The sequence below is a fragment of the Xenopus tropicalis genome, chromosome 6, assembly GCF_000004195.4.
Source record: "Xenopus tropicalis strain Nigerian chromosome 6, UCB_Xtro_10.0, whole genome shotgun sequence".
Taxonomy (NCBI): Eukaryota; Metazoa; Chordata; class Amphibia; order Anura; family Pipidae; genus Xenopus; species Xenopus tropicalis.
The window spans coordinates 18,607,172-18,635,154 of record NC_030682.2 but is presented as its reverse complement, the minus strand read 5'-3'; the positions used below and the strand labels follow the sequence as shown (position 1 = coordinate 18,635,154).

Here is a 27,983-nt window from a genome sequence, read left to right as displayed (position 1 = left end):
CTCATTGTCTATTGCAGTGTATTTTCTGGTGTTTAGTAGCCACACAAAGTATCTGCTACAAATAGCATTGTGTTTCATAGCCCTAAGTATCTAGCTGCCATTTACATAGAAATAGAATAGAAAAAATACCAGTCTTTTTTTCCCTTAAATAATGCAGTTTTATATACAGACATTTCGTACAGATTCCAATGGAATGATATAAAAATAGTACTTAAAACTGTTATAAATTGTGTAATTCCTTTAAAAAAAATCAACATTACAAAAATAGGAAATAGATTAAGGGATTTTGTGGTTGATCGGTGACCGGCGTGTGTAACCCATACAGTCCCATAACATCAAGGCGCTGGGGGCAGAAAAATGAAGTACCCTATATACTGACAGCAATGTATCACATGACTGGGTTCTACCCCGCGCCTGCAGAACTCTCTGGGGCTCATTTATAAACACTGGGCAGTAACCCATAGCAACCAACCAGCTGCAGGACAAACAACGAAAGCAAACATTTGATTGGTTGCCACAGGTTACTGCCCAGGGCAAATTTGCTCAGACCCCACTTTAGGGAAAGTCTAAAGAGACCATAGATCTGATGGAAGCATATGCTATCAGTATATAGGAATTTAACCCAATACTCCCTGATACATAACACTATATAGAAGGATTTGATATTCAGCCAAAGCCTGACATATAGATTCTCTGGCCTAATTCAACTACTGACCCTATAATAAGGGGTTATTACCACTGGACCCCGTATACAGAAACTGAACACCCTGCAGCCCTTTGCAAGGGAATTATATACACCAGCCGGACCACTTCTGGGCAATTAGGGTGACATTGGGGTGATTGCTTATTTGCTGCCCTATATTAGTGGCAGGATTTTATGTACCTATAAGCTTGTTATGAACCAGAGGCGGCTCTGTCTGTGTGTCCCAATATCACATTGTTTTTATGTTATGTACAAGGACAGTCTGGTCAGCCCCTGGCAATGAGGCGGCACATACGCACACCCACAACTGTTCTACACTGACACAATAAACACAGGATATATTCCCTTACACACAATAGGTCTCCTTTTGAATGGTGGGCACAAACCACCATGTTTGAAGCCCAAAGACCTGCACTTTGAACATAGCACAGGCTGGGCTCAGCAGGACTGGATCCCTAAGGTTTGGGCTTGGGGCGCTATGTGGGCATCTCCTTATGAGCAAGTCGCAGGACCGCTATTAAGCGCAGGACTTGGTTGTGCCCTCAGGACTATAGTTTGGACCTTGCTCCAATGTACAATGTGCAAGCTGCTCAAATCCAATGGGAAAGACAATGAAAGTGGTCTATTGATGTGTCTTAAATGATGCCATTTTGTGCCCCATGGGGCTTCTCCACTTGCACCCATACAGGAGGCCTACTGTGTGTCTGGGCAACTAAGTTGAACCCTTCGTCTTGAACTGTGCTAATTACTAAGCCTGATGTTGGGAATCCTTTGCCCATCAAAATTTATCCAGACTGAGGCAAGTTTGCACCTGGGCAGTAACCAATAGCAACCAATCAGTGATTAGCTTTTTTTTCAGTGAGCTGTAGGTAGAACAATGAAAGCAACAATATAACTGGTTGCCATGGGTTACTGCACATGTGCAAATTTGCCTACTATTGATAAATGAGACCCAATAAATTGGCTACATAACAGATTTGGCCAATTAATGCCCCTTACGCAGGAGGAAGCACAAGCTGTTCAACAAGTGTCACAGTAAGGAGATGGCTTTAAATAAACCCTTAGCATCACCATGGGGTTTTTGGGCAATGATTTCCCTAAGGTCCCTAATTATAAACTGAAACACAAGTGCACGTGAGAAGGTCATGAATCTGCCCCACTGCTTAAATGTACCTATAAGATCAGAGTTCTGATTGGATAGAACCCCCCACCCCATTATAACAAGCTAACTGCCACATCAAAGCCTTCTATATTTGTTATACTCTATTTCTTCTAGTATCTTACCTATACTCTGTCACTGTCAGCTGCTTTGTACTAACATCGACCGGTATCCCCTACAGCTGCGGGGAGTTCATCAGCTCAGTGCTCCTGCCATTTAGTAAGTGCCAGTGCAACATAAGGAATCACCAAACATATATAAATATATATATATATATAACTATTTACAATACCCCAATCACATTGGTTGGAATCACACACAGAGAGAATTGCACAGGGAGTAATGATGCTTGGCTGAACATAACATTTTGCTATAAGATCTCCTGCAGAAGGAGCTGTAGCTTCTCCATCTCCCCTGTCTGGCACTTGGTCCATATCTTCTTAACATACTGGATATCCACTTTCCCAGAGGCCTTTGCCAATGCCAGTCCTGTTAGGCTACTGTTCTTCTCTGGCTCACCCAGGGTGGCCATACACAGTACTCTGGGGGAACAGAAAGGGGAGCAGTGGGTAAAGCACTCAGGGAGGCAGGAGGTGTCAGGCTTCCCGCATTTCAAAAATAAACCTTGATTGCTAACAAACATTATAACCTTAGTATTTGCTGAGATGTAAATCGCTGTTGGGATGGCATATGCGTCGCTTTGGTTTTCTGAAGCTGTCCGAAGTTTCCTTGAGTATACCATCCCACAGCCGAGTCAAGATTCATCATGGGCAACTAATCTCCCTGTGTGCCACTGCCCTTATGTGGTGAAAAGTCACATGATTTTAAGGATTCGGATTAGCCAGGACCATGGATTCGGCCAAATCTGAATCTTGCAGAGAAAGGCCCAATCTTGGTTGAATCCAGAAAGAATCCTGGATTCCTTAAAAAAAAAACCCTGCTTTAAACATTAAAAGGGAAGCCTTGCGCTGTACTTACTGATCGGACTGCACAGAATCTTTGGCTACAGGTTGCAAATCATTTTGCATCAGGTCCCAAATGTATATGCAGCAAGCAGCATCCAGAACGAAGAACACGGTAGGCCTCGTTAATGACCATTGTAGCGCAGTGACTGAATGTCCGCTGGTGCTGTCGCTCCATTGCATGATGGGAAACTCCGCGTGCAGGCTATGCAGCCTTATACACCCATCAGAACACCCTGCCTTCAGGAAACATAACAAAGGGGGAGTATTAGATAAAGGCGCTACATATGCAGCTGTTACAGATACAATTAGGAGCGGCCAGCAAGTATGGCCAGCCATCACACGTATTCTAAAGGAGGCCTTACATGGGTAGATTTCACCTGACAGTTTGAGTATTTTAGACCAATTGGGCAGCTTATCTGCCCGTGCATGGGCATCACCGATGGGCCTACCCGACTGATATCTGGCCTATAATTGGGAAGATCTTGATCGGGCAGGGTTTTTTCATCGGACTGGGGACTGCATCAGCTCATTTATGCAGTGCTCTAACTGCGCATATGCCCGCCATTTTAATTAGATCGTTTAACCCTAGGGCCAAACGACTGAACTAGCCCCATATTGCCCACCTTAGATGGGCATATCAGGAGAAGATCTGCAACCTCGCCAAACGAGGGGACCTCAATGTGTATGGCCAGCTTAACAAAGGAAAGCTGTTTTCCCCTAGAAAAGGATTTAATCCTGAGTGACAAAATGCCCTTTTCTTCTTCTTCTTCTTCTTTCCAATGGGGGACACAGGCACCTTGGGGACATCCAAAATCTGCCCTGGTAACCTACAACCACAACAGAGGGATTTGTTATTTAAGTGCCCTGCCTTCTGAACAGAGAAAGGTGAGGGTTTAACCCTATGGTGCCTGCTTCCCTTTAGGAAAAAGAGAGAAAAGTAGTTTTCAGAAGGTGACCCCCCCCCCCCCGAAGGGCAATGACACATGGGGGGCAATTGCTGCCTGCATTAAATAAGTCTTTAATGCCTTACAATTGGCCGCAATGCTAAGTTGTTATATTCCCACATATGCATGTTTATGCGATTGTGCCATCTCAATGGCTTACCCACAATACACTGGAGCCGATGGCAAGGCATTACAAGATCCAGTTTACTGTGGGTGGCAAAATACCATGTGTCACTGGCTTAATGGTCATTATTACTGAGTGCTTGTGTCCCATACACAGCAGCTATATTACAGTAATACTGGCTCAATATAAGGGATGCAATGAACCCATCAGTTTTGGATTCGGCTGAATGCCTTGCTGAATCACAAACCTCAAATTAATATTCAAATTTCAGAAAAATGTGGAAATCCCTTTCAACAAAAAATTGTCACATTCAGTTTTTCAGAGTCACATGATTTCCATTATTTGGATTCATTCTGGAAAAAGTGGATAGATAGATAGATAGATAGATAGATAGACAGATAAGTGATACAAGATAGATAGATATAGAGAAGTGATAGATAAATAGATAAGTGATATATGATAGATAGGTGATAGAGGAGTGATAGATAGATAGATAGATAGGTGATAGCTAGATAGATAGAGAAGTGATAGATAATAGATAGGTAGATAGATAAGTGATAGATAGATAGAGTTACCAGAAATGCAGGCACACTGAAAGGTGAGAAGTCAATGGCGGTTATTTTAGACGGCCTCAGCTTGCCGTGCCGAGGCTTATACTGCTTTGGCGGTTCTGCTAACCCATATCTCGTGCCCCGTGCTACAATGCCCTAGTGGGGGAAAAAAAGCATCATTGTCAATCTAACAATAAATGTTATCTTTATGGTAAAAATATTCTACTGAAACAGCAGCTTTCAAGCATTAGCATTAATGATAAAGACAAGTGTCATGGAAGACTATATACTGAATATATCCTGAATTCAGTTTAATGATACATTGAGAGCAGAGCTGTCCTGCATAGATATCAGTCTCATTGCATGTAATTATGAACAACTGGGGTACGGTTGCACTTGTTTATAAAGACTGTATCTAGTGATACAAGAAATAAGGCCTATGTATAAACAGAAATAGCCCGGGATGCGCACAATAAATATAATATATAAGAAAATGGCAGCTCCCATCAATTATACTGAGAATATATGTCCTGTGTGCAAAATTTCTATACAAGTTTTTCCTTCTCATATCCATATAAGGGAAAATAAGATGATGATATTTAAACACACTACGTATCATGGGATATATTTTGTTTTAAGAAACTATATGGTGCATGTACTAAAGATACAAATAGTGGCACCTATGTGCCTCCCCCTGCTTGCCCATCTTCAATCTAAAAGTTGCAATCTCTGTGCTTTGAATAGGACTTTTAGTATGTCCTATTATTGGCAACTTTTTGATTGGTCTTAATTTTTTCTTACAGTTCCTGAATTATTTACCTTTTCCTTCTGCATCCTATAAGGGTCACTGACCCCAGCAGCCAAAAACTAATGCTCCAGGAGGTTATTGTTATTCTTACTTATCTTTCTATTCAGTCCCCCTACTATTTATATTCCAGACGCTTATTCAAACCACTGCCTGGTTGCTACAGTAAACTGGACCCTAGCAACCAGATAGCTGCTGAAATTTCAAACCGAAGAGCTGCTGAACAATAAGCTTAATAATTTTAAAACAATGACAGATTTCGGCCTTTTACTTTGCACACCGCATAGTGCGTGACAAATGGCCCCATATATATATATATATATATATATATTTATATATATATATATATATATATGTGTGTGTATGTGTGTAAAGGCTAATAATGAGCATTATTACTTACAATATCTGTTCCAGTAAAAAAATGATTGGAGTCCTGAGGTAGAAACTTAATATTAAGGGTCTCCGGCACTCCCAGGGATAAGACATCTTTGGAAAAAAAACTAAAAAATAAACAAAGGTTATATGCATACCCAAAGTGCACCCCCACCCCCCCAATATGTGTATATATATTATGTTTGCCACTTTTTTAAAACTATTTTAGGGCAGGGGGTGTGGCATTAATGCTATGGCTGGGGAGAGGCCGGATTATGTAGCAACTGGGTCTGGGGGTAGATTGGGGGCTTAACTGGGCGGGCCAGGGGTTCTAAAGGGGTTTTTTAATTTGTAAGTTTACTTTCCTTCATTCTGTTCTAAAACAGTCTCTGCCTATGGCTACTAAGGTCACAATTATGGAAAAGTCACTAAAGGAGATTGTGGTCTCTACAGCACCCCCCCCCCCCAGCTTCCCTTCACATAACACTAAGTAGGAATAAACACTTTCCTGACAGCTGGCAAATCAACGCTCACTTACTTGCTACCGAGACGTATGGAGGCGCTGTGAGACAATTTTATTTTCCCTCCGGGGATTAAACCTGGTGAATAAAAAGTAGTGTTTAAATCTGTTCATATTACATACAGTAAGGGGCGAATTTATGCCAAAAACATAATCACAACTAAACACAATCACAAATCTTTCCATGGTTGTGATTAATTACAACACTGTCTTATATAGGAAAGTTGTTTAGAAAGACTTATTTGTTATTAATTATTTTATTTTAAAAAACTGTTTTTGGGTGGAGTTCCACTTTAAGTTAACCTTCTTAATTAACTTTATCATGATGCAGATAGAGGGTGCGATTGGTTTTCATGGTTTATTTATTTTTCGGTTATTTCGTTTTTTATTCAGCAGCTATTTCGTTTCTACGGTCCAAATTACTCTAGAAACCAGGTATCGCTTTGAATGAGAGACTGGAATGTGTAGGGGAGGACTTGAATAGAAATATGAGTAATAAAAAGCAGCAAAAGCAATAAAATTGTAGCCTTACAGAGCAATAGTTTTTTTTTTTTTTTGAAGTTGGGGCCAGTGGCCCCCATTAAGGCAGAAGGCAAATAATTAAAAAACTATGAAAAAAAATAAAATAAAGGCCAATGGAAAATAGAATTAAATTCTAATTTCTTAAATCAAACATTCTATAACATACTAAAAGTAAGTTAAAGGCAAATCACCCCTTTAACTAGTACTACTGACGCGCATTGTGAATTATGAGCTCTGTTAAAGTTGAAGGTTCTGCTGTTTACACGGAATGTACTTACCTAAATCATTCTGGGAGCCTGCCCAATCCACTTTCCTAAGCTCCACCACCACCTGCAATGATAGGAGATAGGAGTATGGCAGCTAAAATGAGAACTAGTTACATAGAACGACTTGTGCTAAAAGGAAACAAACATTATCCCATACCGTTAATTTATGCATTCTATAAAACCAATGTATCATGATATCCTTGCTTAGGGTTCTAGCTGATCAGATAATGTTCCTAGGAAACAGAGTGATACTCACCCACAGAATAAGGTGCGCGCTCTCATCCAGGGAGGCTATCTGGAAGGAAAACCCGGAGACTTCTGCGGAATGAGACAGAAGACCATATAAGGCATTTGTACAATTAAATCACAGGCATTATTAATAATAATAATAATTAAAGCTACATAAAGCCTGAGCCATAAACCAGTCAGGCACACAATAGCAAACCTAAGGCTACATTTCAGCAGTGATTTATTAGCCACAGAAAGGCATCATATATGTCGCAATTAGGTTAAAACACATGACCAATATAAAGGCGAAGACACATGGGGCAATTAGTTGCTGCAACCAATCTGTGCTGCAAACAACGTGCGATTTGTTGCAATGACTTGTGTATTAATCTATGGCTGTCATATTGGTGTGATTAGTCACTATGACCAAGTTTTTAAAGATTACACAGAGTTGGGATGGGGAACTGATGGAAGAAGGGGGGAGCAACCTGAGTAGCCTCGCGGGCGTGCCCTGAAGGATTTTTCTGAGAGCAGGAAGTCTGACACTGAAGAACACATGTACAAAGAAATAAATCCTGTGTTTCTTTTGATAGAGGACTTAAGTGTTTATGGCAGGGGGCTCAAACTCAATTTACTTGGGGGCCGCAGGAGGCAAAGTCAGGATGAGGCTGGGCCGCATAAGGGATTTCACAAAAAATTGGCTTTCAAGGGATAATGCAAGGCACGGCGGGTGGGAGCTGCTGATTGCGGAAATGACGTTATGCCATCATAACAGTTATTATGGGAAGACGTTCTGTGTGCACAATTAGCTCCTTAGCAGCTAATTGTGCACACAGAACGTCTTCCCATAAAAACTGTTATGATGGCATAACGTCATTTCCACAATCAGCAGCTCCCACCCGCCGTGCCTTGCATTATCCCTTGAATCGCAATAAAAATCGTGATCCATTCATTGCTTTTGAGAAGGCGTTGGTGCGGGCCACAAAATACTGTACCGAGGGCCGCAAAGGGCCCGCGGGCCGTGAGATTGAGACCCCTGGTTTATGGTTATATTTACATAGACACTTCTGATAAAGCTTACTTTCCTTCTCCTTTAAACACTAATTAAAAAACATTGATATTTGTCTTGTATTTTCCTGGATAGTTTGAGAGGGTCCAGTGATGGACGTTACTGAATTACAATGGGGCCCGCACAGGGAGGGCTTCCTGACTTTTTAGAAAGTATAAAATCTGACTCGCTGTGTCCCTCAGTGGCTCCAGCAATGCAACTGAAACAAAAGCAATAATCATCTCAGACACAGATATAATATGTGACTTACTGTACCTTCCTGAGAAGACAGCAGTGACATCCCATGATCCTTAGCTGCTGCACTGGATAGAGGTTCGATCGCCCTTACTGAGCACGTGTGGGTTTGCTGATCAAAAACACCATCTGCAATTCAACATGTGCATCTATATATTATTAGGGCCAATTCACAGAGAGAAAACTAAAATAACAGCACCAGTAGAACACTCCTATATGAGGGGCCTTTAGTGGGAAGAGACAGTGAAACTGTCCTCTACCTTAAAAAAAACAGTGAAAGAGTGACCCATGTTTAGAAAGCAGAGCACAAAGAGGAGCAAAGCCCTGAAATTTCACAGCCCCACTCCATGCTTTCAATAGCGGAGGGTTTATCACAAGAATGTGGAGTTTAAAGGGGAGCAATCACCCCCAGTCCACCAGCCTGCACTGTAGTAATGCATGGGTTTATGAAATGAGGGGATAAAGCTGGGTTGAGCAGTGAATAATGGTAGTTTTGTTGCAGACCGCAGGCCCCCCCAAACAAAAAAAATCTTTGGAGATACCCGGCACACACAGCAGCCCCTCCCTGGCCCTCTCTTCACCCGCCTGACTGATTGAGCCCCCTACTCCCTGCCTGATTGCGCCAGGGTAAGTAAAAAAGCAGCTGGGGTAGGGCTGGAAAGATTTAACAGCAGCTGTATGGGGCACATCACATTGCTGCCATTGCAGTCTCAGGATATGTGAATTGTGAGTGTAGAACAGTGATTTTGTTACATTGAGGGGACATTGTCCCCTTTAGGCTTCAGAGTAAGTTGGTACCAACCAGTGGAAAAGGTGGCAGCTCTAAATGTCCAGCTTGTATCTGCAATCTTCATGGTATGATGCAGGGCGGGGTCTTCCCGCAGATCCCACACTGCCACCGTCCCATCTATGGTTCCGGCAAACACCAGGGCTGCTCTGCCAGGGCTAAAACAGCAGCACTTTACCTGCAGGGTTACACACAACAGCATTTTACACAGTACCTGAAAATTAATATTTGCAAATGGGCAGTTAATAATAGAGAAGATATTCTCCAGCTAAAAGTGATTCGTACCTCTGCATCACAGACAAGGACTTTCTGAGGGGTAGAGGGTTCCCATACGTTCCACACGCAGATAATGTAGCTGTTGTCCAGATGAACAATTCCGGGGTCCTTGCATAATCCATGTACTGTAAGCAGCATATGCCTTTGGGTTGGGGAGAAGTGTAAATGGTACACTGGCCGGGCTACAAGCAAAATGATTATGTGTGTTAGTTATGAAAAAAAGCTTCAAGTAGCAATATAGATCAATTTAAGTCCAGTAAGTAACCCTTGTTTTTAGAAATTTGCTTCCTTTTAGAAATCCTAAATAAATATATCTTCCAGCAAGAAAAGGAAGTTATTTTGCCTTACTTGCGCTCCCAGTACTGGGAAGAATAAGATAATAATGAACCACTGGCACCTCCTCTCAGCTGCATGTAACGCATAATATGCAAGTTAATAACCTTTGCCTTACTGCTTCTAGTTGATAACCTTCTACCACACACATATATTGCTTTTTTTAAAATATATATAAGCGGTCAGCTGATCAATTAAAGAACCAAGGATAATGACGCCCTGAAGGAGGATTAGTCACTAGTGAGCAATTGACTAGAGATAACCCAGAAACCCCAACTTCTCACTTTGCTATTTACAACTGTAGCCCAGTTTGTAACAAATAAGCCAGATAGAACACTGACAGCCCTGACACTGACAGCCCTGACACTGACAGCCCACACCCAAAAAGCTGGTTACAAAGTCATACAGTAACCTGATTTCTAAGACACCCTCACCCTTTTCTCATTCTTTGCCTGGCAGAGAGATATATCCGAACTCAGAGGAATGGGAAAAATGTACCTCATCATTAATGTGGTCCTCGCTTCGACTTTTCCTATCCCCTTCATTGCACTGTGATCATTTTGCCCTAGGGCCAAACTATCGCATTAGCACAATATTGCCCGTGGGGGACAGAGTTTGCTTGTTTGGCGACCTTGCCAAATGAGCAAATCTTGCCATGTATTCGCCACCTTTACTCCGCTGCACCTCAGCCTCATAAAAGTCTGCCATAATAGATGGCCTGGCGCCTACATTACCTTGAAGCCAGTGCAGCTTGAATTCTTGCAATGCTGGCTGCAGTAGTATTTACACACACATATATATATATGCTATTACCAGCATTATTATGGCTAAGGCTGCACTATGTGTTGTCAACGGGGAAGGAGCTGAGAGGAACAAGGAGCTCACTAGCAAAAGACAAAGTATAAATGTTACCTTGGAGAAATGGGAGGCTGGTGTTCAACTGGAAGCAGCCATTGCTGATGGACATGCAGGGCTCTTTGGATTGGACATTCCAGTCAGACTGTTTCTCGGCTCGATCCTCTTCAAGCAGAACCGCAATAACCTTAGCAGCAAATGAAAGAATGGGTTTCAGATGTTGCATTATGTCACTAATGGCTAGATAGATAGATGATAGATAGATAGATAGATAGATAGATAGATAGATAGATACAGTAGATAGATAGATAGATAGATAGATATAGACTCACTCAATCACTTATACACAGGGTATATTTTCTTTAAACTGGGTTACCTGGCAGGCAGACTGGAGAAAGTTTGTTAATCTTTGGGAGTCAATCTTTGTTACTGTCATCATTTTCTGTGATGCATCATTTTTCTGCCCTGGGTAACCGGAAGTAGACAACATAAGAGTAAATTGAGTAAAGTGGCTGGTCACCATGAGATTTAATTAGGATGATGCAGACAATATTACTCTAAGACAATTGCAGTTGGTCTCTTGCATAGAATTTCAACTGTAATCTGGTTGCTAGGGTCCCCCATACCCTTACAACCACACTTTGTTTTGAATAACAGACTGTAGGATGAATTGGATATGGCCTGAATAAACAGAACATGATGGTAGCAATACAAATCTTACAAATGCTGATTGTTTTAGCTTTACATTAGCAGTTATAATCTGTGTAACAGTAATCACCTCCGGAGGCGACAGCGCCCTCTCCTGGATGCTGTGTCCACTTTTCCTCGAAGTCTATATCTTCTGTTTGTACATCCCGATCAACATTATCTTCATTGCACTGCACATAGGCCTAAGATTAAGACAGAAATGGAGCAGCAGTGAGGCCAAGTAGAAGACATGGAATTTATTCAGAAATCTTTGAATTCTTAACATGTTTGTGTAACTGTTCCTGGTCATAAGATTAATTTTCTAACTTGCCCTCCCCACTCTCCCCCTCCAGTGTAGCCATGCACAGTACGATCTGCTCATTTGGTGAGGTCGTTAAATGAGCAGATCTTTTCCCAATCTTCTCCCGATATGCCCACCCAAGGTAACTAATTCAACTGTTTGGTTCCATAGCCAAAAGATGGCCAAGGACTGCATTCCCCGATCCGATGGAAAAACCAAACATGCCCAATTGAGATCTGGCCAATTTTAGGGCAGATATTGATCGGACAGGCCTGTTGAGGGTGCCTATACACAGGCAGATAAAGTGCCGAATCAGTCTGAAGGATCCAAATTGTCAGCTGAAATCAGACCGTGTATGGCCACCTTTACATTACAATATGGAAGAAGGCTTTTTGTGCAAGAACTTACAATCCAAATAGAAAGAGTAATGAGATATAAGATAGAAATTGACTGGTGTGGTTGTAGAGATAATGTCTGGACACTGGCAGTTAGTGTCAAGTTGCAACCAGCAACTTTGTGTGTGGGACAATAGCTAAAGACTAAAGCTGGCCATACACGCACCGATAGGTTTCGTACGATATTCGGTGCGTGTATGGCATGTCGGTGAGTCGACCGATATCGCAGGAAGCTGCTGATATCGGACGACTCGCCGATCGGCCAGGTTAGAAAAGTTTGATCGGGTGCCATAGAAGGCACCTGACCAAAATCTGCCGTCAGGGCTGAATCGGCAGAAGGAGTTAGAAATCCTATTGTTTCTACCTCCTTATCTGCTGTTTCAGCCCTGACTGTGTGTGGCAGATCTGACGATGTTTCATGCAACCGATGGTCGCACGAAACATCGTTAGATCGCCACGTGTATGGCCAGCTTTAGGAAATGTGGTCAAGATATTTAGGGTTTTATGCAGGAGAGGAGAGAATGAAAGGTTACGGGCGGGGGGGCGGGGCATGGTAAATAACAATATGGGAAGATTTTTAGGCAAGGGGCATCACTTGAGCAGGAGGAGAGCTGTATGAGACTGGCTTTCACAAATATTAGGTGTACTAAGTGCTAATGTTATTGTCTTGTATTGGAAATGTTCCTACTCTTTGGCCCACTTGGATATTCTCCAGTGGTCTGGTACGCCAATCCCACAGTGAAGCTATGAATATAGGAGAAGCCATGTAAATACAGTCTGTTTCAGGAAGGCTTTAGTTAACTCATTTTCTAGAAAAACACCAATAAAAGACCACTAGGTGGCAGGCTGAGAATGCAATTCTTTCTGTGTATAGCAGTTTTCATGGATAAGTACAAAACTAAATATGCAGGAAAGTAATGTTCTGGGCACACAATATATCATTGCCTGTATAAGAGCTATTTAAGGAAAAGCTAAAATGCAAGCCCTACTTGTAACTATAGTATATTTCCTATTAAAAGCAATGAAAACCAATACAGGTATAAGATCTATTATTTGGAATGCTTGGGACCTAGGGATTCCCGGATAAAGGATCTTACAGTAATTAGGATCTACATACAATTACTTGCTAACAATATCAATATGGATCCATGCAGTTTTGATACCATCAAGTACAAGCTACTGTTTTATAAAAACAGAGAAAAAGGAAATCATTTAAAAAGGATTATTTGCTTAAAATGAATTCTATGGGAGGTGGCCTTCCTGTAATTGGGAGCTTTCTGGATAATGGGTTTCCAGATTAGGGATCCCATACCTGTAGAGGAATAAAAGTATATTGTTTTTTTTGTACTCTGCAAACAATTTAATTCACTCCCTACCTGTTTAGTGTTTGTTCTTCCGAAGTTTCGAATGTACATTTCATATTCTTTTACAGGGTGAAGGTCCAACAAGGACAGTGTAGTCGAAAAGTCCAAGTCGACCAGTCGAAGGATTTCTGTGCTGCGTTTTCTACAGAGTAAAGAACAAAGATGTTTTTTCTTTAAGGAGACTCAGCAAAAGCTAACATGTATGGGTGCAAAGAGTCATATAGGGTTATGGAATAAGTGGGGTATATTTATCATGCTGTGTAAAAAGCGGAGTAAAACATCACCGGTGATGTTGCTCATAGCAGCCAATCAGATGCTTTGCTTTAGTTTTCTAACTGTCAAAATCTAATTACTGATTGGTTGCCCTGGGCAACATCACCAGTAATGCTTCACTCCACTTTTTACACAGCATGATAAATATACCCCTTGTTTGCCCATGAGCAAGCAATCAGCAGATAGCATTTACTGGTCACCTGTTAAAAAGCCAACATCTTATTGGTTGCTATAGGTTACTGCTTCTGGGCAAACGTAGCGCCTTTTATTACATATGGGGGTGCATACACAAGAGCCTCATGCAAGGTGTAAATTACAAAGAGAGCCCTTATCTGGAAAACCCCAGGTCCCAAGCATTCTGGATAACAGATCCCATACCTATAGTAATTACATCTCTCATGGGGATATCTATCTATCTATCACAGGTGTGACGGAGGTTTACAATGAATAACTATGCTGATCTCAGTTCTCCCCGATTTCTCTCCCCCCCCACACGGATTGCACCCTCTCTATAATTTCATAACATTGCAAACAACTTGAGCGGCCAGTGGTGCTGCCAGGAACCCAGGTACTTCCCAGGTAGGCTGATAAGGACAAATGGCCTCTACAAGTGCACTTGAGAGCAGCACACTAATAGGGCTAAACTCTCAGTGACCCACTCCATAAGTTTAACAAGAACTGGCTTGGAAACACAGGGGGGCTTCTTTTCCAAAGAACTCTCACTATTTGCCTTTGATTTACCACTCAGAGAAGGGAAGGAAACAAAGAACAGAGATAATGTTCCTACGTTAGAGCACTTTATCAGATGAATGTTGGAGGAGTTCCCAAACTTCCAATTAAAATGTACTTAAAGCAATTTATGGGCATGGCCAGATGCATTCACGGATTGCAACAGAAAGGTCTGTCTGTACTGGAGCTCACGTGAGCAAAGCAATGTGTGCAAATGTATAGACTGAGCCGGATCCCATAGAATTACAATATTCCTTGCTTTAAATGCATGACTGTTGTTAGGAAGAAATTCTGGGGGTGATACTGCAATCAGTTCTGGGCCACAATGGCTGAATTAAAATGCTCATATGCATAGAGAACACAGGTGTGGATCAGGGTTATTTGCCATGTTTCCTATCAATGTCAACAGGTATCAGCCCTCGGTGACCCTCAGAGTTTAGCTTTTTGCTACTCATATCTGAATGGCTGCTTCGCCTCAAGGCACACCTTACTGGTACATGGCTGTGTGTGCCAGATGCTTCCATTAAGCCTGTATCTTAAATAATCTCAACTGGTTCCAGTAGTAGTTATTGCATTATATACATAGTAAGTTAGGTAGAAAAAAGACACATGTCCATCAAGTTCAACCTTTTATGCCTATATATAACCTGCCTAACTGCTAGTTAGTTCAAAGGGAAAAACCCCATCTGAAGCCTCTCTAATTTGCCTCAGAGGGGAAAAAAATCCTTCCTGACTCCAAGATGGCAATGGGACCAATCCCTGGATAAACTTGTACTAAGAGCTATCTCCCATAACCCTGTAGTATGATGTAGAGCAGGGGTGGGCAAACTATGGCCACACCCGGCCTTTTCAATCCGGCCCGCCGACTCCGGCCCTCTTAAAAGAATTTCGGGCCCCGATTGGTTGCACAACCATAGAAAAAGATGCAGCGGGGAGCTGGGGTCAGAAGCAGCCAGAGGATTCATGGAGCCGCAGGTTGGGGAGATGGAGGAGGGGGGAGTTGAGAGGCCCCGTGATTTCTGATGGCAGGCCTGGTTGCTAGGTTTCAAATTACCTTAGCAACCAGAAAGTGGTTTGAATGAGAGACTGGTATATGAATAGGAGAGAACCTGAATTGAAAAATTAGCTGTGAAAAATAGCAAAGTATAAAAGAGTTTTGTATCATCTGCAAACATTGATACATTACTTATACTAGACAATTAGTTAAAGAACTTAAAAAGGTGCAATAAGTGACTGCTGGTAATGCTTATTTAGAATAAAACATACAGCAGAGGTTTCATTTTTTTCTTTCAGATACACACAGGGAAAATGAGAACTGAAAAAATGGTACTCGTTTTATTCACTTTGCATAACACAAACGTTTTATATAAAGGAGGCCACATTAGTGCCACCTAGAACAATATATTTATTGTGCAGAAAGCAATGCCATACCTGAGGAAAGAGCCCTAGAAGCTTTCTCTGTATGCCTAAGAGAGCAGCTGCCATTTTAAATAGCTTCCTGTTAGCAGTGTAGTGTTATAACTACTCAGATAACACATTCCTAAGGGAAGGGGGAGAGAGTTCTTAGCATTCTTGTGGGGGGGGGGGGCAGGATAGGGAAGAGAGGAGAGAACTGTGAAGACTCTGGCCACTGGAATTAAGAATTTTTCTGAGAGAGAAAGTCAGACACCCAAACAACATGTTTACAAAAAAGGAGACAAGGAATCCTGTGTTTCTTTAAACAGAGGACTCTGTTGTATTTACATAGACCTTTATGATAAAGCTTACTTGGTTTTTATCTTTCCTTTTACTTTAAATGACTTTGATGTGGGGCCCGCTATATCCTAGTTACACCACTGGAGAGTGAAATAGAATCTGCCCTTTTAGCAGTGGGAGAGACTCATTTTCCATTCACAAACAATTGTTGCTTTGTGCCACATCTACAGGATAAATATCAAGTAAATCACAGCTACAATAGTTTTATGTTAAAAGCAATATGTACCTACTTTTGTTTTGAAGCAATCTGACAATTTACTTGTCGCTGTTTAGCGGACACGAAATCTATGAACACTCCACGGTGTGGTTCTCTAACAGGAGCAGCCCCTGGCTCTACAAATACAGGAAAAGCAAATTATTGTAAAGGCTTCAATTAGCAAACAAAACTGAAATATAACATACATTAACATAAATTAAATACAAATGTTTATTGTTGTTAAAGCTATTTGTTAATGTAATTGTGATTGAAAGCAGTACCTTATGCCTCCTGAAACAACAGATCAAAGGCTTGAAACAATGGAGCAAAGGCCAGCTAATTAACAGACTTGTTGCAGAAACTGGAGTTTCGACTAGAGGAGAGCTGGCTTCTGCTGCATTGTTTCCAGAGTCAGACCCAGCAGTGCAGAAAGTGCCTTCCTATTTCCTGTAGTGCAATTAATGGACAAGGAAATGTAAGACTACCTGGGAGTGCAATTTTTTAGGCACATCATTTTGTTTTAGATTTCTGAAATGCACATGTGGTATGAACTTGAGCAAGGGATACCTGGGAGTGTGGGGGAAGATAGTGGCTTCTTTTGGAGGTAAATGCACCTGGCCGGTGTGCTTTTTAAATAAGAAGAGCGTTGGCCCAGGGTAGGCATTTTAGCATGTGCCAAAGATTTTCTGCTTCCCTGTCCTTTACATGCTGGTAGGCAGAAATCTTTTATCACTGTACATTGTATAAGCTGTGCTAGACTGGTCAAAGCCAACTACTAATTGGATATGGGTTACAGTTAGCAACCGTGTTAATAAATGGACTCTGGAATCTCTTTCGCAAGTGACCTGGGCCTCTAATGATGAGGCAGAAGCTAACAACAACAGGTTCAGGCACAGTTTCATCACACTGGGCTGGCAGAACACACCCTGTTTGGACTTCTCATCACCATCTTTCCTCTTAGGAGCAGGAGGAAATGAAGCAATCTTCTCATTCTCCAAAATCATAGCCCTCTGGATGGCTTCAATTTCAGGATTCCTCTCTGGCTCCTCCATCTCTTCAGTCTCATTTTCACTATCATTTTCAAAATCATCATCATAATCCTGTTACAGAAAATGAAAGGCACAGAACTAAAAAGGGGAGCTTTTACTCAGTTTTAGAAACCTCTTTTAGCATTATTTTAGGGAAAGTTTTTTAGTTATTCAAGATGTATTTTTTATCATTAGCAAAGCTTGTAAAAATCTATAAGAGCAGGATTGCCTGCTGGTAGATTTTGTGTTTTCCTACTGGATATTATTTTCTGCAGTTTTGTTATATATTCTAACTTATAAGTTTGACAGCCATCTAAAGGCTTAATAATCATCCCTCTTAGTATGTGACAATGTAATACAGATCTAGGGCCCAGGGGGTCCTGATCAAAACTTTAAGAAAAATTAGGTGTCTAACAAAATCAAACTGGAAATGACATTATTGGCCCATTTATTTTCCCCTCTGAAAATTACCTCAAAATCCTCTTCGTAATTTGTGGAATCTTCATTTGCCTGATCAGTACTGAATGCTTGGTCAGCAGAGCCTTCATTTTCACTCTCCTGTAGCAATAAAATGATAACGTTAGCGGAGGAGATTAAGGCATTCAAATTTAAAAACAGAATTCAAGTAAATGGAATAATTAAATGCATGGCACACAAATGGCCAAATGACCGTATATGATGTGCTGCCATATTGCTGGTGCTTGCCATGCATTCCCCATAGTGCTCAAACAATCTGAGGTTGATGAGGAATGCCTCTGCACAGCCACCATTCCTATAAGTATTGAAAATATGCAGTGAAAAATGTTCTATACACACACAATAAACAATGCATATTTTCTGTCTATTCTATACCCTATGTCTAAAATTTACCTTATTATTATATTCCATTATTAAAGAGCTGAACAGTGTGTAGGAGTCTGTCTCACCCAGGATTCTATTTGCTACAATTACTCTGTACAAGGCCCTATTTATTGTGATTAGATCTTCTCACATCTCTTTATTACTTCTGAATACATAAAACCAACTCCTCATCCTACACTCTCTGCCCCCCTGTAAGAAGTCCCGCCACTACAAGTGCAGTAGAGGTTACATATAAACATTACATTGTAATAAAAAAAAAATATTTTTCCCCATTTTTTTTTTTTTTAAATCTTCTTTTCCACTAATACTTTTTTTAAAATCTTCCTGAGCTTAAACACCATTTCCTATCTAAATATACTTTATGTTTTGAGTGTGAGTGTCCACTGATTTCTGTCAGGCACGACAATAATCTTGCCCTTCAGAAGAGTGAAAACGCATCTCTGTTTCATCGGGCTGCAGCCATCAGGGTGGTACAGGTATCGGGGTCGGATAGCACGAAAATTGCATAACTTTAACCGTCGTAAAAACTTTCGAAGTTTGCAAAGAATCTTTGGTGACTCACATAGAAACTTACATGACTAAAAAAAAAGCAATGATAGGGGCAGGCAGGGTGTAGGGTTTACTCTTATGGCAAACTCCACTGGTCCACAAAAAACTGACTTATTAGCTCATTAATTAATTAAACTATGTTCATGAACTATTTATAATTATCAATTGTTTATACTGGGATCTATTTACTGAATTATGTGAGTACCACCTACAACAGTGATCCCCAACCAGTGGCTCAGAGGCAACATGTTGCTCCCAGTGGCCTCAAAGCTGGTGCTTATTTTTTGTTGCTCCCCAACTGTTTTTACATTTGAGAGTGGCTCATGGGTAAAAAAGTTTGGGGACCCCTGATCTACAAGGAATTTTATTTATATAGTCGGGAAGAATGATTACTAATGATAATATACAGAATCAAAAAGAGGGATTATTTGAAAGCATATGCTATCACTATCAGTATGAAGACAGGGATTATTTTGTGTATTTTTAATCCCTTGCAGCAAGAATAGAGTGCCAAACTGCTTCTAAGGTATGCTCCCAAGAGGCTGTTATCAATTTTATAAATACCTAAAGGGCTAATGTCAGCTGAAAAAAAAATATTACATTCCTGACAATAAAAAGAGATAACGTTTCACCCACCAAAATTTTTTCTGTTTATAAAATGTATTGCATTCTTCTAACCAGAATTTTTTTTTACAATGTTATTCAGGAGCTGAAAGCTCCTGAATAACAAACCCAGTCAAACCCATGGGCAAATTTGTTATACTGAAATTTTCCTATCCCTCCACTTCAGATGTTGCTTTACTATTAAAATCTATGGGTACCTTGCACAACACGAAAAAAATGTTCTCAGGGACTTTTTCTATTGCAGCTCTTAATGACTTATATGTGAATATGCGCAGACAGAATGTTCTGCACAAACAAATAGCTATGCCTCCATACTTTGTATTCCAGAACGTGAAAACAAATAAAAACTATCATACAAATCATGGATTTGTGCACACACAGAAGAATCCTTTTTTTGGGGTACATTTAAATAATATGTTAATGCTAACCCATTCATTCCCAATAAAACTTTCTTTTATATACTGAAAGCACCACCCAGTTAACTGAACAGAGTAATAATTAATGACAAATGTTGTTGCACTTACCTCTGGGTGTCCCTGCCTGTTTTTAATTTCTCTGTGCTTTCTTTCCCTTTCATCCATTATTTTTTCTTTTGGCAATGGTGGCTTTTTGGTCTCAGAGGATTGCTTCTCACTTCTCCTTTGATGCCTCTCTTCCCTGGGAGACCTTTCCCAATGTTTCTGTTCAGTCCAATCTACATTCTCTGCTGGTATTTCCCCATGTTTCCCTTCTCTTCTTCTTCTCTCCCCATCAACACTTGCATCTTCCAAATATTTTTCCCTATGTTTCCTCTCCCTCCTTCTTTCCCAATCTACATCTTCTGAAGATAACTCCTTAGTTTTCCTTTCACTTTTTCTTCTCTCTTCATCTACATTTTCTGATGACCTTTCCTTATGCTTTTGTTCACTCCTCTCTCGACCTTCATCTTCTGTAGACCTTTCCCTGTGTTTACGTTCGCTCCTCCTTCTCTCCCGGTCTGCATCTTCCTTTGATCTTTCCCTATGTTTCCTTTCACTCCTTCTTCTCTCCCGATCAACATCTTCTGAAGACACTTCCTTATGTTTCCTTTCACTTTTTCTTCTCTCTACATCAACATCTTCAGATGACCTTTCCTTATGTTTTTGTTCACTCCTCCTTCTCTCTCGGTCTGCATCTTCTGTAGCTCTTTCCCCATGCTTACGTTCACTCCTTCTTCTCTCCCGATCTAAGTCTTCTGTATCTAATTCTTTTCTGTGTTTTCTGTGTCTCTGCTCTCTGTCCTCATCATATCCCCTCTTTAAATAGAATCAATAGGCAATACATGAATTAGTAAGTAATCAAGATAGCATTCACTCATTTAAAGTTTTTGTTTAAAGAATACACACCCTGTTTAAAGGACATGTGAAGTCTATTTCACAGGTGCCAAAATGTTATGTACCCCCCAGTGAAATATATCACTAAGTATTTTCCCCTAAAAACTGTCCAAGCACTGCACCGCCATTTTAATTACCTTTCCTACCAGTTTCCAGGCATCCCCTGAGTGAATACCTGTTCATGCATGTGCAGTGGAGTATACTCGTCAGACTTACTCTAATGCACATGTGCAGAATGCCAAGTAATAAGAAAGCAATGTAAGGAAATCAATTTCACTTGTGGGGTTTCTTACATTTTGGCACCCCCCAGATAAATAGACTGTATGTGTCCTTTAAGACTGAAGTTCTTTTTTTTTTTTAACACTGTAAATTATAAAATATGGGTGTGCACAGAACATTTCTCCTTTGCATATATGAAATTATAGATATATAAGGGACCTACCATATTTCTTATGCTGGCAAAAGCTTGGTCAAGTAAGAAAAAAAGAACAATGAACAACACAATCTAATTCTGTTTTACTCATTATACAAAGAATGAGCATTGTATATGCATAAGAGAGATGTCCTGTGCAAGCAAAAAAAAAAAATGTACAAATTGTTTTTTGGGTAGAAAACACTAAACTTTGGTCTTCTGGCCAAAATCTGCACGTTACTAATGTCAGACAGAATTTGTTCAAGTAAATAACAGGCAGCTCTGCAAAAAATTCTAACAGAGGATACATACTGTGTGCTATAGGCCTAAAGGTGTATGATAAAGGGGGGGTACCTGTGATATTTACTGGGATTTAAGCAGGTCCGATCATCCTGTGGTGTTTGGATTGCTAGCTTGCAGGTGTCTAGGTTGTCTGATTGCCCCACATAGGGGTATACCGTGCCAACAATATTAGCCATTAGCTATTAACACTTCTTTTATTCAGCAAAAAGCAAAACAAATTGCTAAGCTACTTTATACTCTCTACCTTATGCAGTAACATTGTGGATGCAAATAGTTCTTACCTCACTCCTTTTCTCTTCTTTTTCTCTCCTTTCCCGGTGTCTCTTTTCTTTATCATAGTCCTCTTGCTTGTGCTTGTCTAACAAACAAACAAATATATCATTGCTCCAAATGTGGGGGTTATCTATATTTAGCTTATGTTAAGGGCTCTGGCACACGGGGAGATTAGTCGCCTGCGACAAATCTCCCTGTTCGCGGGCGACTAATCTCCCCAAAATGCCATCCCACTGGCGAAAATGTAAATTCGCCGATGGGATGGCATACGCGGCGGCGCGATTTCAGTGACATCGGGGAAGTTGCCTTGAGAGGAAACTTCCACGGTTTCACTGAAATCGCACCGCCGCGTCTGCCATCCCACCATTGTGTTTTGTATTCAATCTATGCACCCATTTTTAATTATTTTTTTTTCAATTACATTTATTCATCCACACCCTGCATCAAGCATTCATTTATAGTGAAGTTCCCATTCAACAACCGTTATAACATTTTTTCTGGCTGCAGCCTTCTTTCCCTCCCCCATCCCTATGTCTCCTTTATTCGATTCTGCCCATGAATGTGGCCTTCTTTCTATCCATTATTTTCTAAAGCTTTTCATTATAATGGATCCATCAATACAAAGTATTCCTTCCATCTATAATCCTTTATAGCTGCTGAATACCAATCCATGTCTTACCTGAACCGCCTCTCACATCCCTTCTTTTCTGCAGAGATTTGTCCCTTTCCAACTGAGCGGATACATAATCTTTAGAGACACCATATGATTTTCTCATCTCTTCAGCACTGTGCTTTCTCTCCCCGGATTTGTACTTTTCCCTTTTATGGTCTCTGTCATAGTCTCTCCCTTTGTCTTTTTCTCCGTGATCGTTTTGAAGGATGTCCATGTCTTTATCCCTATACCTTTCACTTTCTCTAGTTCCACGGTGTTCTTGTTCCTCCTTCTTTTCCCTGTCATTGTACTTTTGCTTGGATTGCACATTTTCTTCTCGGTCCTCATTTCTATGATGTCGTCTTTCCTTCTGCCTCCTATCATCCGGCTGGGATGCCTAAACAATGACCCAAAGTAAAATGTCACTTTACAGGTTGTTCCAGTGTCAATGGGTATTTTTTAGATCCTTATGCTTTATAGAACTTACATTACTTATAATGTTCTCTGCCTATAGTAAGTGTGACTATTAGTAGAAACTGATTTATTACTTACCTCAGTGAAGGAATTCTTCAAAAATATATTAATTACAACTCCAAGGCCCTTAATGGGTCCAAATATCTAGTCAGCTATACAAATAAAACAAATGCTGAAACTACGAAAATTTAACTTCCAATCTGAGAAAAATAATACATTTTAAAGCACTGTCAACAAAAAACTGGTAGTCCAGGGTTTTACATGACATAAGGGTTTGGATTCAGTCAAAATCCAATCTTGCAAAAAGTGATGGGATTTGGGAGAATTCATGATTCAGTGCATCCCATGAAGGAATAAATATCCTTCTTGTTCTTGGTATATTTTCCCTTTAAAGATCTATTTAATGAAAATAAAATCTCAGTTTAGCATCTAAGTACATTCATTTTATGCATTTATGTCCACATATGAGTCCTTACCTGGGCCTACATCAGTTGGTCCACCTATTCGGCCTGTTAAGTTCTAAGGGGTGCATTTCCTGGCCCCACACATTCTACCTACCGATACCCCTGTTCCCCACCATGTGGGATTATATATTAAAGTGCAGTATAACATTTCTATGGTCTATTGGGACCTGCTGGCCGTTTTCTCGCAAACCTTTTACTTACAGGCCTGAAATCACATTACCTTTAGGTGTCTCTTCAGCTCTTCAGATTTCCATGTATCTTCTTTGTTTTTACTCTACAGGAAAACAAGAAAATTATGATGAATTGCAAATTGACTGAGAATACATACATCCTGCTAATGTTCATTTTAACATGGCCTCCTCTGGGGAATAAAGCCTACACACAAGTGCTGTGTATTAAACAGCCCCTTATAAAAGTTACTAAAGCAGATGCATGTTAATATGAGCATTCACACAATTATACAAGCCTGCAATTGTCCTTTAATGTGAGTCTGAGGAAGTGAGTCAAAAAGGGACAATTTTAGTAGCTCTTTTTCCACATTCTGTATTTGCCTAGCTATTCTGCTACAACCCAGATAGCCAGGGAGGCTGCTTTTGTAAGCATACACATTTATAAGCAACTCCAGTGGTGTTAGACTGCTATTGCAAGAAGCCAGTCTGTGGGGAATGCTACATAAGAGCAAATATCCAGACAATACGTCATGTCATCATATTTTTTAATAGTAAATTAAAACATGTAAGACATGAAAGATATACAAGCATATGATCAAGCATTTGATCCTCTCTAGCACTAGGTGACAGTGTTAGGAGCCCATATGAAAAGCTTATCTACTCCTACTTGACAAGAATGGGCTTGAAAAGGCTGTACATCTTTTAAACACAACTTGCAAATGGCTGCACTGGTCAATCATATTCATATCATATTAAAGGGACACTGATATGTTTCTATGAAAATCCATAGCCAATATTACTAAACAGCTGCAGTATAAAAATCTAGCTAGCGGAAAGCCCCCCAGAGGCACCCTGCGCTAAGTGGTACTTACCCAAGCGATACTCCAACACAGCAAAAACATCCTGTGCAGTTAAGTCCATCACGCTGGGATGGGGGAACTGCGCACTCCTTCCATAGGCTGGAGTACTGTTTCCATTTGTAATTAGCCTATGGAAGGACTGCGCTGCCCCAACCCAGCGTGATACAGGGAAAAAGCACAGCTCTTTTTGCTCTCAGTTCCCTTTGAGACAAGCAGGTACCACTGGGTTAGGAAGTAGCTGTGAGGGACTTTTACTTAAAAAGCTTTTCATGCTGCAACTGCTTAGTAATACTGACATGTTCCTATGATTTTCACAAGAATGTGTCAGTATTCCTTTGGAGGTGAAGGGAAGTTGCAATCACTGGGAGGTGCTAAATGTTAGGCACCACCTAGTAATTATAGTCACTTATCTGATACCCCATGCCGGTGCTCCTGGTAGCAGGAAACTGCACCAACCTGGGATATTTCTGCAGAAGCATCAGGGTGCAATCTTCTTCTGATTCTTCCTTCTTTGGAAAAAGTAGGTCCCTCCCTGGTGTTTGCACAGAAGTCTACTAACAGGAGTACTGGCCTATAAAGGAGCGCTGCTGCAGTGAGGCGAGCTGAGAATTCCCCTCAGGTGGCAGTGCCCCTAAAGTTGCCAGAGGCGGGACAATTACTTTACCAGTCTTAGGGCACTGATTGGCTGCACAGTGGACTCCCGTTCTGTAGACCGCAAGATTCCTTGCAAACCTCTCCAAAGGCTAACCAAGCACAGATCCAAATAATATGGAGCAGAAATGCATCAGAATTTTCCTATGGCATTAGCGAAGTCATATAAAACCTTTTCCTGCATAAAACCTGTACAAAGCTGCTAGCCTCAAGGCATTATTAGCGATATTCATAGCCCTTAGACCTGAGTTGTAAGTGCGTTACTGCACTTAAAGCAGATGGGTATGGGACATTGGGATGTCACCTAAATAACTAACTGAGAGGGTTAAAGACTTGACAGACACCCAGATTTTTTTTTTTTTAAGACTTCCTCCGGATTCACTAGGAGCAGGGTCGGACTGGGGGGTGCAGGTGCCCCTGACGGCCACGTCCCCCACCCACCCCCCTGCCGGCCACGTCCCCCACCCACCCACCCCCCTGCCGGCCACGTCCCCCACCCCCCGCAAGGTCCACCACCCGACGTCCTCCCCTGAGCGTGCATAAGTTTAACACGTCAGGGGAGTAATGGTCGGGCAGGGGGAGCACTGGCAAAGGTCCGGTCTGGACTACTGGGGCCCACTGGGATTTTTCCTGGTGTCCCGGCAGCCCAGTCCAACCCTGACTTGAAGTAGAAAGACAAACCTTACAACGGTAGTTCTCCATTTAAATATTTTTTCAGTTTAAATTGTTTTTAAATTCTACACCAGAAATGCCTTTATTTAACTTATTTCTGATTTTATTATTTTTTTCTTATTTAAAGGGGTTGTTTGCCTTCAAATTGACGTTTAGTATGTTGTGTTTAGTATGTTTGAAGCGATTTGCAATTAGTCTTCATTTTTTAATTATTTGTGGTTTTTGAATCATTTAACTTTTTATTTAGCAGCTCTCCAGTTTGGAATTTTAGCGGTTATATGGTTGCTAGGGCTCATACTGCCCTAGCAACCAGTCAGTGGTTTCAATAAGAAAGTGGAATATGAATAGGAGTGGGACTGAATAGAAAGATAAGTAATAAAAAGTAACAATAACAGTGAAATTGTAACCCCTAAGCAAAAGTTTTTTTGGCTGCTGGGGTCAGTGACCATCTGAAAGCCGTAAGGAGTCAGAGGAGGAAGTGAAATTATTATTACGATAACAAATTAAAAATAAAGACCAACTGAAAAGTTGCTAAGAACTGGCCATTCTATACTATACTGAAAGTCAACTTAAAGGTGAACCATCCCTTTAAGTTTACAGATCCCTAGTAGCAGTTTAGTAAATCAAGTTACTGACACTCTAAACTCTGTTACTATTTGCTAAATAAGTTGAAACATTTGTCACTAGAATCAAAGGAGTCCCAGTTCCCAGTAGAGCTCAGGAAGCATGACTGGTAGGGGCTGCTGCCAAGGTGTGAATTGTATCAACTATGGGTTCAAATTCAATGGACTGTTTAGAGAGTCAGTGACAGTCTGAACCCGAGATGGGGGGGTCTCAGGAAGCATGACTGGTAGGGGCTGCTGCCACTGTGTGAATTATATCAACTATGGGTTCAAATTCAATGAACTGTTTAGAGAGTCAGTGACAGCCTAAACCCCTGCTGGAGGGGTCTCAGTAAGCATGCTCGGTAGGGGCAACTTATTAGCTGCTTTCAATGAAAGGTTTGGAGAGTTAGTGACAACCTAGACCTGAGCTGGGGGGGGGGGGGGGGGGGGGGGTGTGCTAGGTAGGGGCAGCTGCCAGGCTGTAAATGTATCAACTTCACTTTCAAATTCAATGAACTGTTCAGAAAGTCAGTGCCAGTCTAAACCCAAGCTGAGACCCTTTTCTTTATCATAAGGGCCGGATGCATAGTAGATATGCCACTGCCTGGACCCGTTCGGGCTCTGGCACACGGGGAGATTAGTCGCCCGCGACAAAGCTCCCTGTCCGCAGGCGACTAATCTCCCCGAGTTGCCATCACCTACCATCCCACCGGCGAAAATGTAAGTCGCCGGTGGGATGGCACATGCGGCGGCGGCGCGATTTTGCGCAAATCACGGAAGTTGCCTCACGAGGCTTAGTGGGGCCCCACATCAAAATCATTTAAGGGCCAGCCAATACTTCTAGAATTTTTATGAAACTGCCTATAGTCCCCCAGGAGTTGCAGGGTCCACCTCCTCTGTTTTGTCACGGCTACTAAACGCCAGAAAATCCCCTGCCATAGACAATACTGAGAATTGCCTCTCCTAAAACACATGTAGAGACAATTATCAGTAAATGATCAGCACCGTCTGTTTTAGTAGCCATGACAAGTAGCTGCTACTAGTAGCTCCGTGTGTCTTCACCCTTAGTGGAATCATGGGTCAGACCATTATCTTTTGGAAATATGAAATGCAAAACACTTTAAACTGTCCCTCCTCTGGCCTGAATGGTAGTTGCCCAGACCCTGCAGAGCCCTTTATGGGTCAGGTGATTACTTCTCAGCAATAAGATAAAGCCCCACAAATTCCAATAATCACATGGGGCATAAACCCAAGCAATCTCTAACCATCCCCTCCCCTTACTGTACTGCAATTCTATCAGCACAAGCCACAGCCCTGAGCATGTCCCATCTATCAGGGTAGCTTTTAGCCCCTTGAGAGATTCTGGGAATTGTAGTTCAGCAGACTCATTATAACAGGCATTACCCTATCGTGCTGCGTGGCCGAGGACATCCTTAGGTTGCCAGTGCATTAGCGCAGGTCGCTCCGCTCCCGCAGTTGGTGCTTTGGCTTCTAAGTGTTCCCGTTCCCGTTACTAGGCGACGCTGCCAGGGCTAGGCCACCGCCATGACACCGCTAAGGCGCCACTGCACATGCGCACAAATCGCATCACGCAGCCTAGCAACCAGGGGGAAGGGGCGG

General features: G+C 41.4%; 1 protein-coding gene across 1 annotated transcript; it reads right to left on the bottom strand.

Moving 5' to 3' along the window:
- Nucleotides 1-134: 134 nt before the first annotated feature.
- Nucleotides 135-27,983, bottom strand: wdr60 (WD repeat domain 60). The gene is made up of 22 exons (XM_002935178.5): nt 27,768-27,983; nt 23,626-23,679; nt 22,495-22,864; nt 21,824-21,900; nt 20,000-20,749; nt 17,913-17,999; nt 17,339-17,513; nt 16,448-16,550; nt 13,473-13,602; nt 11,492-11,603; nt 11,090-11,178; nt 10,771-10,900; nt 9,535-9,707; nt 9,265-9,427; nt 8,484-8,591; nt 7,188-7,249; nt 6,944-6,995; nt 6,162-6,222; nt 5,652-5,751; nt 4,471-4,602; nt 2,841-3,064; nt 135-2,404 (listed from the first exon to the last, which is right to left on the bottom strand). The coding sequence occupies exons 1-22, from the start codon at nt 27,792-27,794 to the stop codon at nt 2,233-2,235; spliced, it is 3,351 nt and encodes a 1,116-aa protein (XP_002935224.3). The 5' UTR covers nt 27,795-27,983; the 3' UTR covers nt 135-2,232.

Coding starts and splice junctions, on each gene's coding strand:
- wdr60 (XM_002935178.5), bottom strand. CDS start 27,794: ATGTCCTCGGCCACGCAGCACGATAGG. Junction 9,708..10,770: donor CAGCCTCCCATTTCTCCAAG/GTAACATTTATA, acceptor TTTTGCTTGTAG/CCCGGCCAGTGTACCATTTA. Junction 8,592..9,264: donor AGCTGCCACCTTTTCCACTG/GTTGGTACCAAC, acceptor GTTGAATTGCAG/ATGGTGTTTTTGATCAGCAA.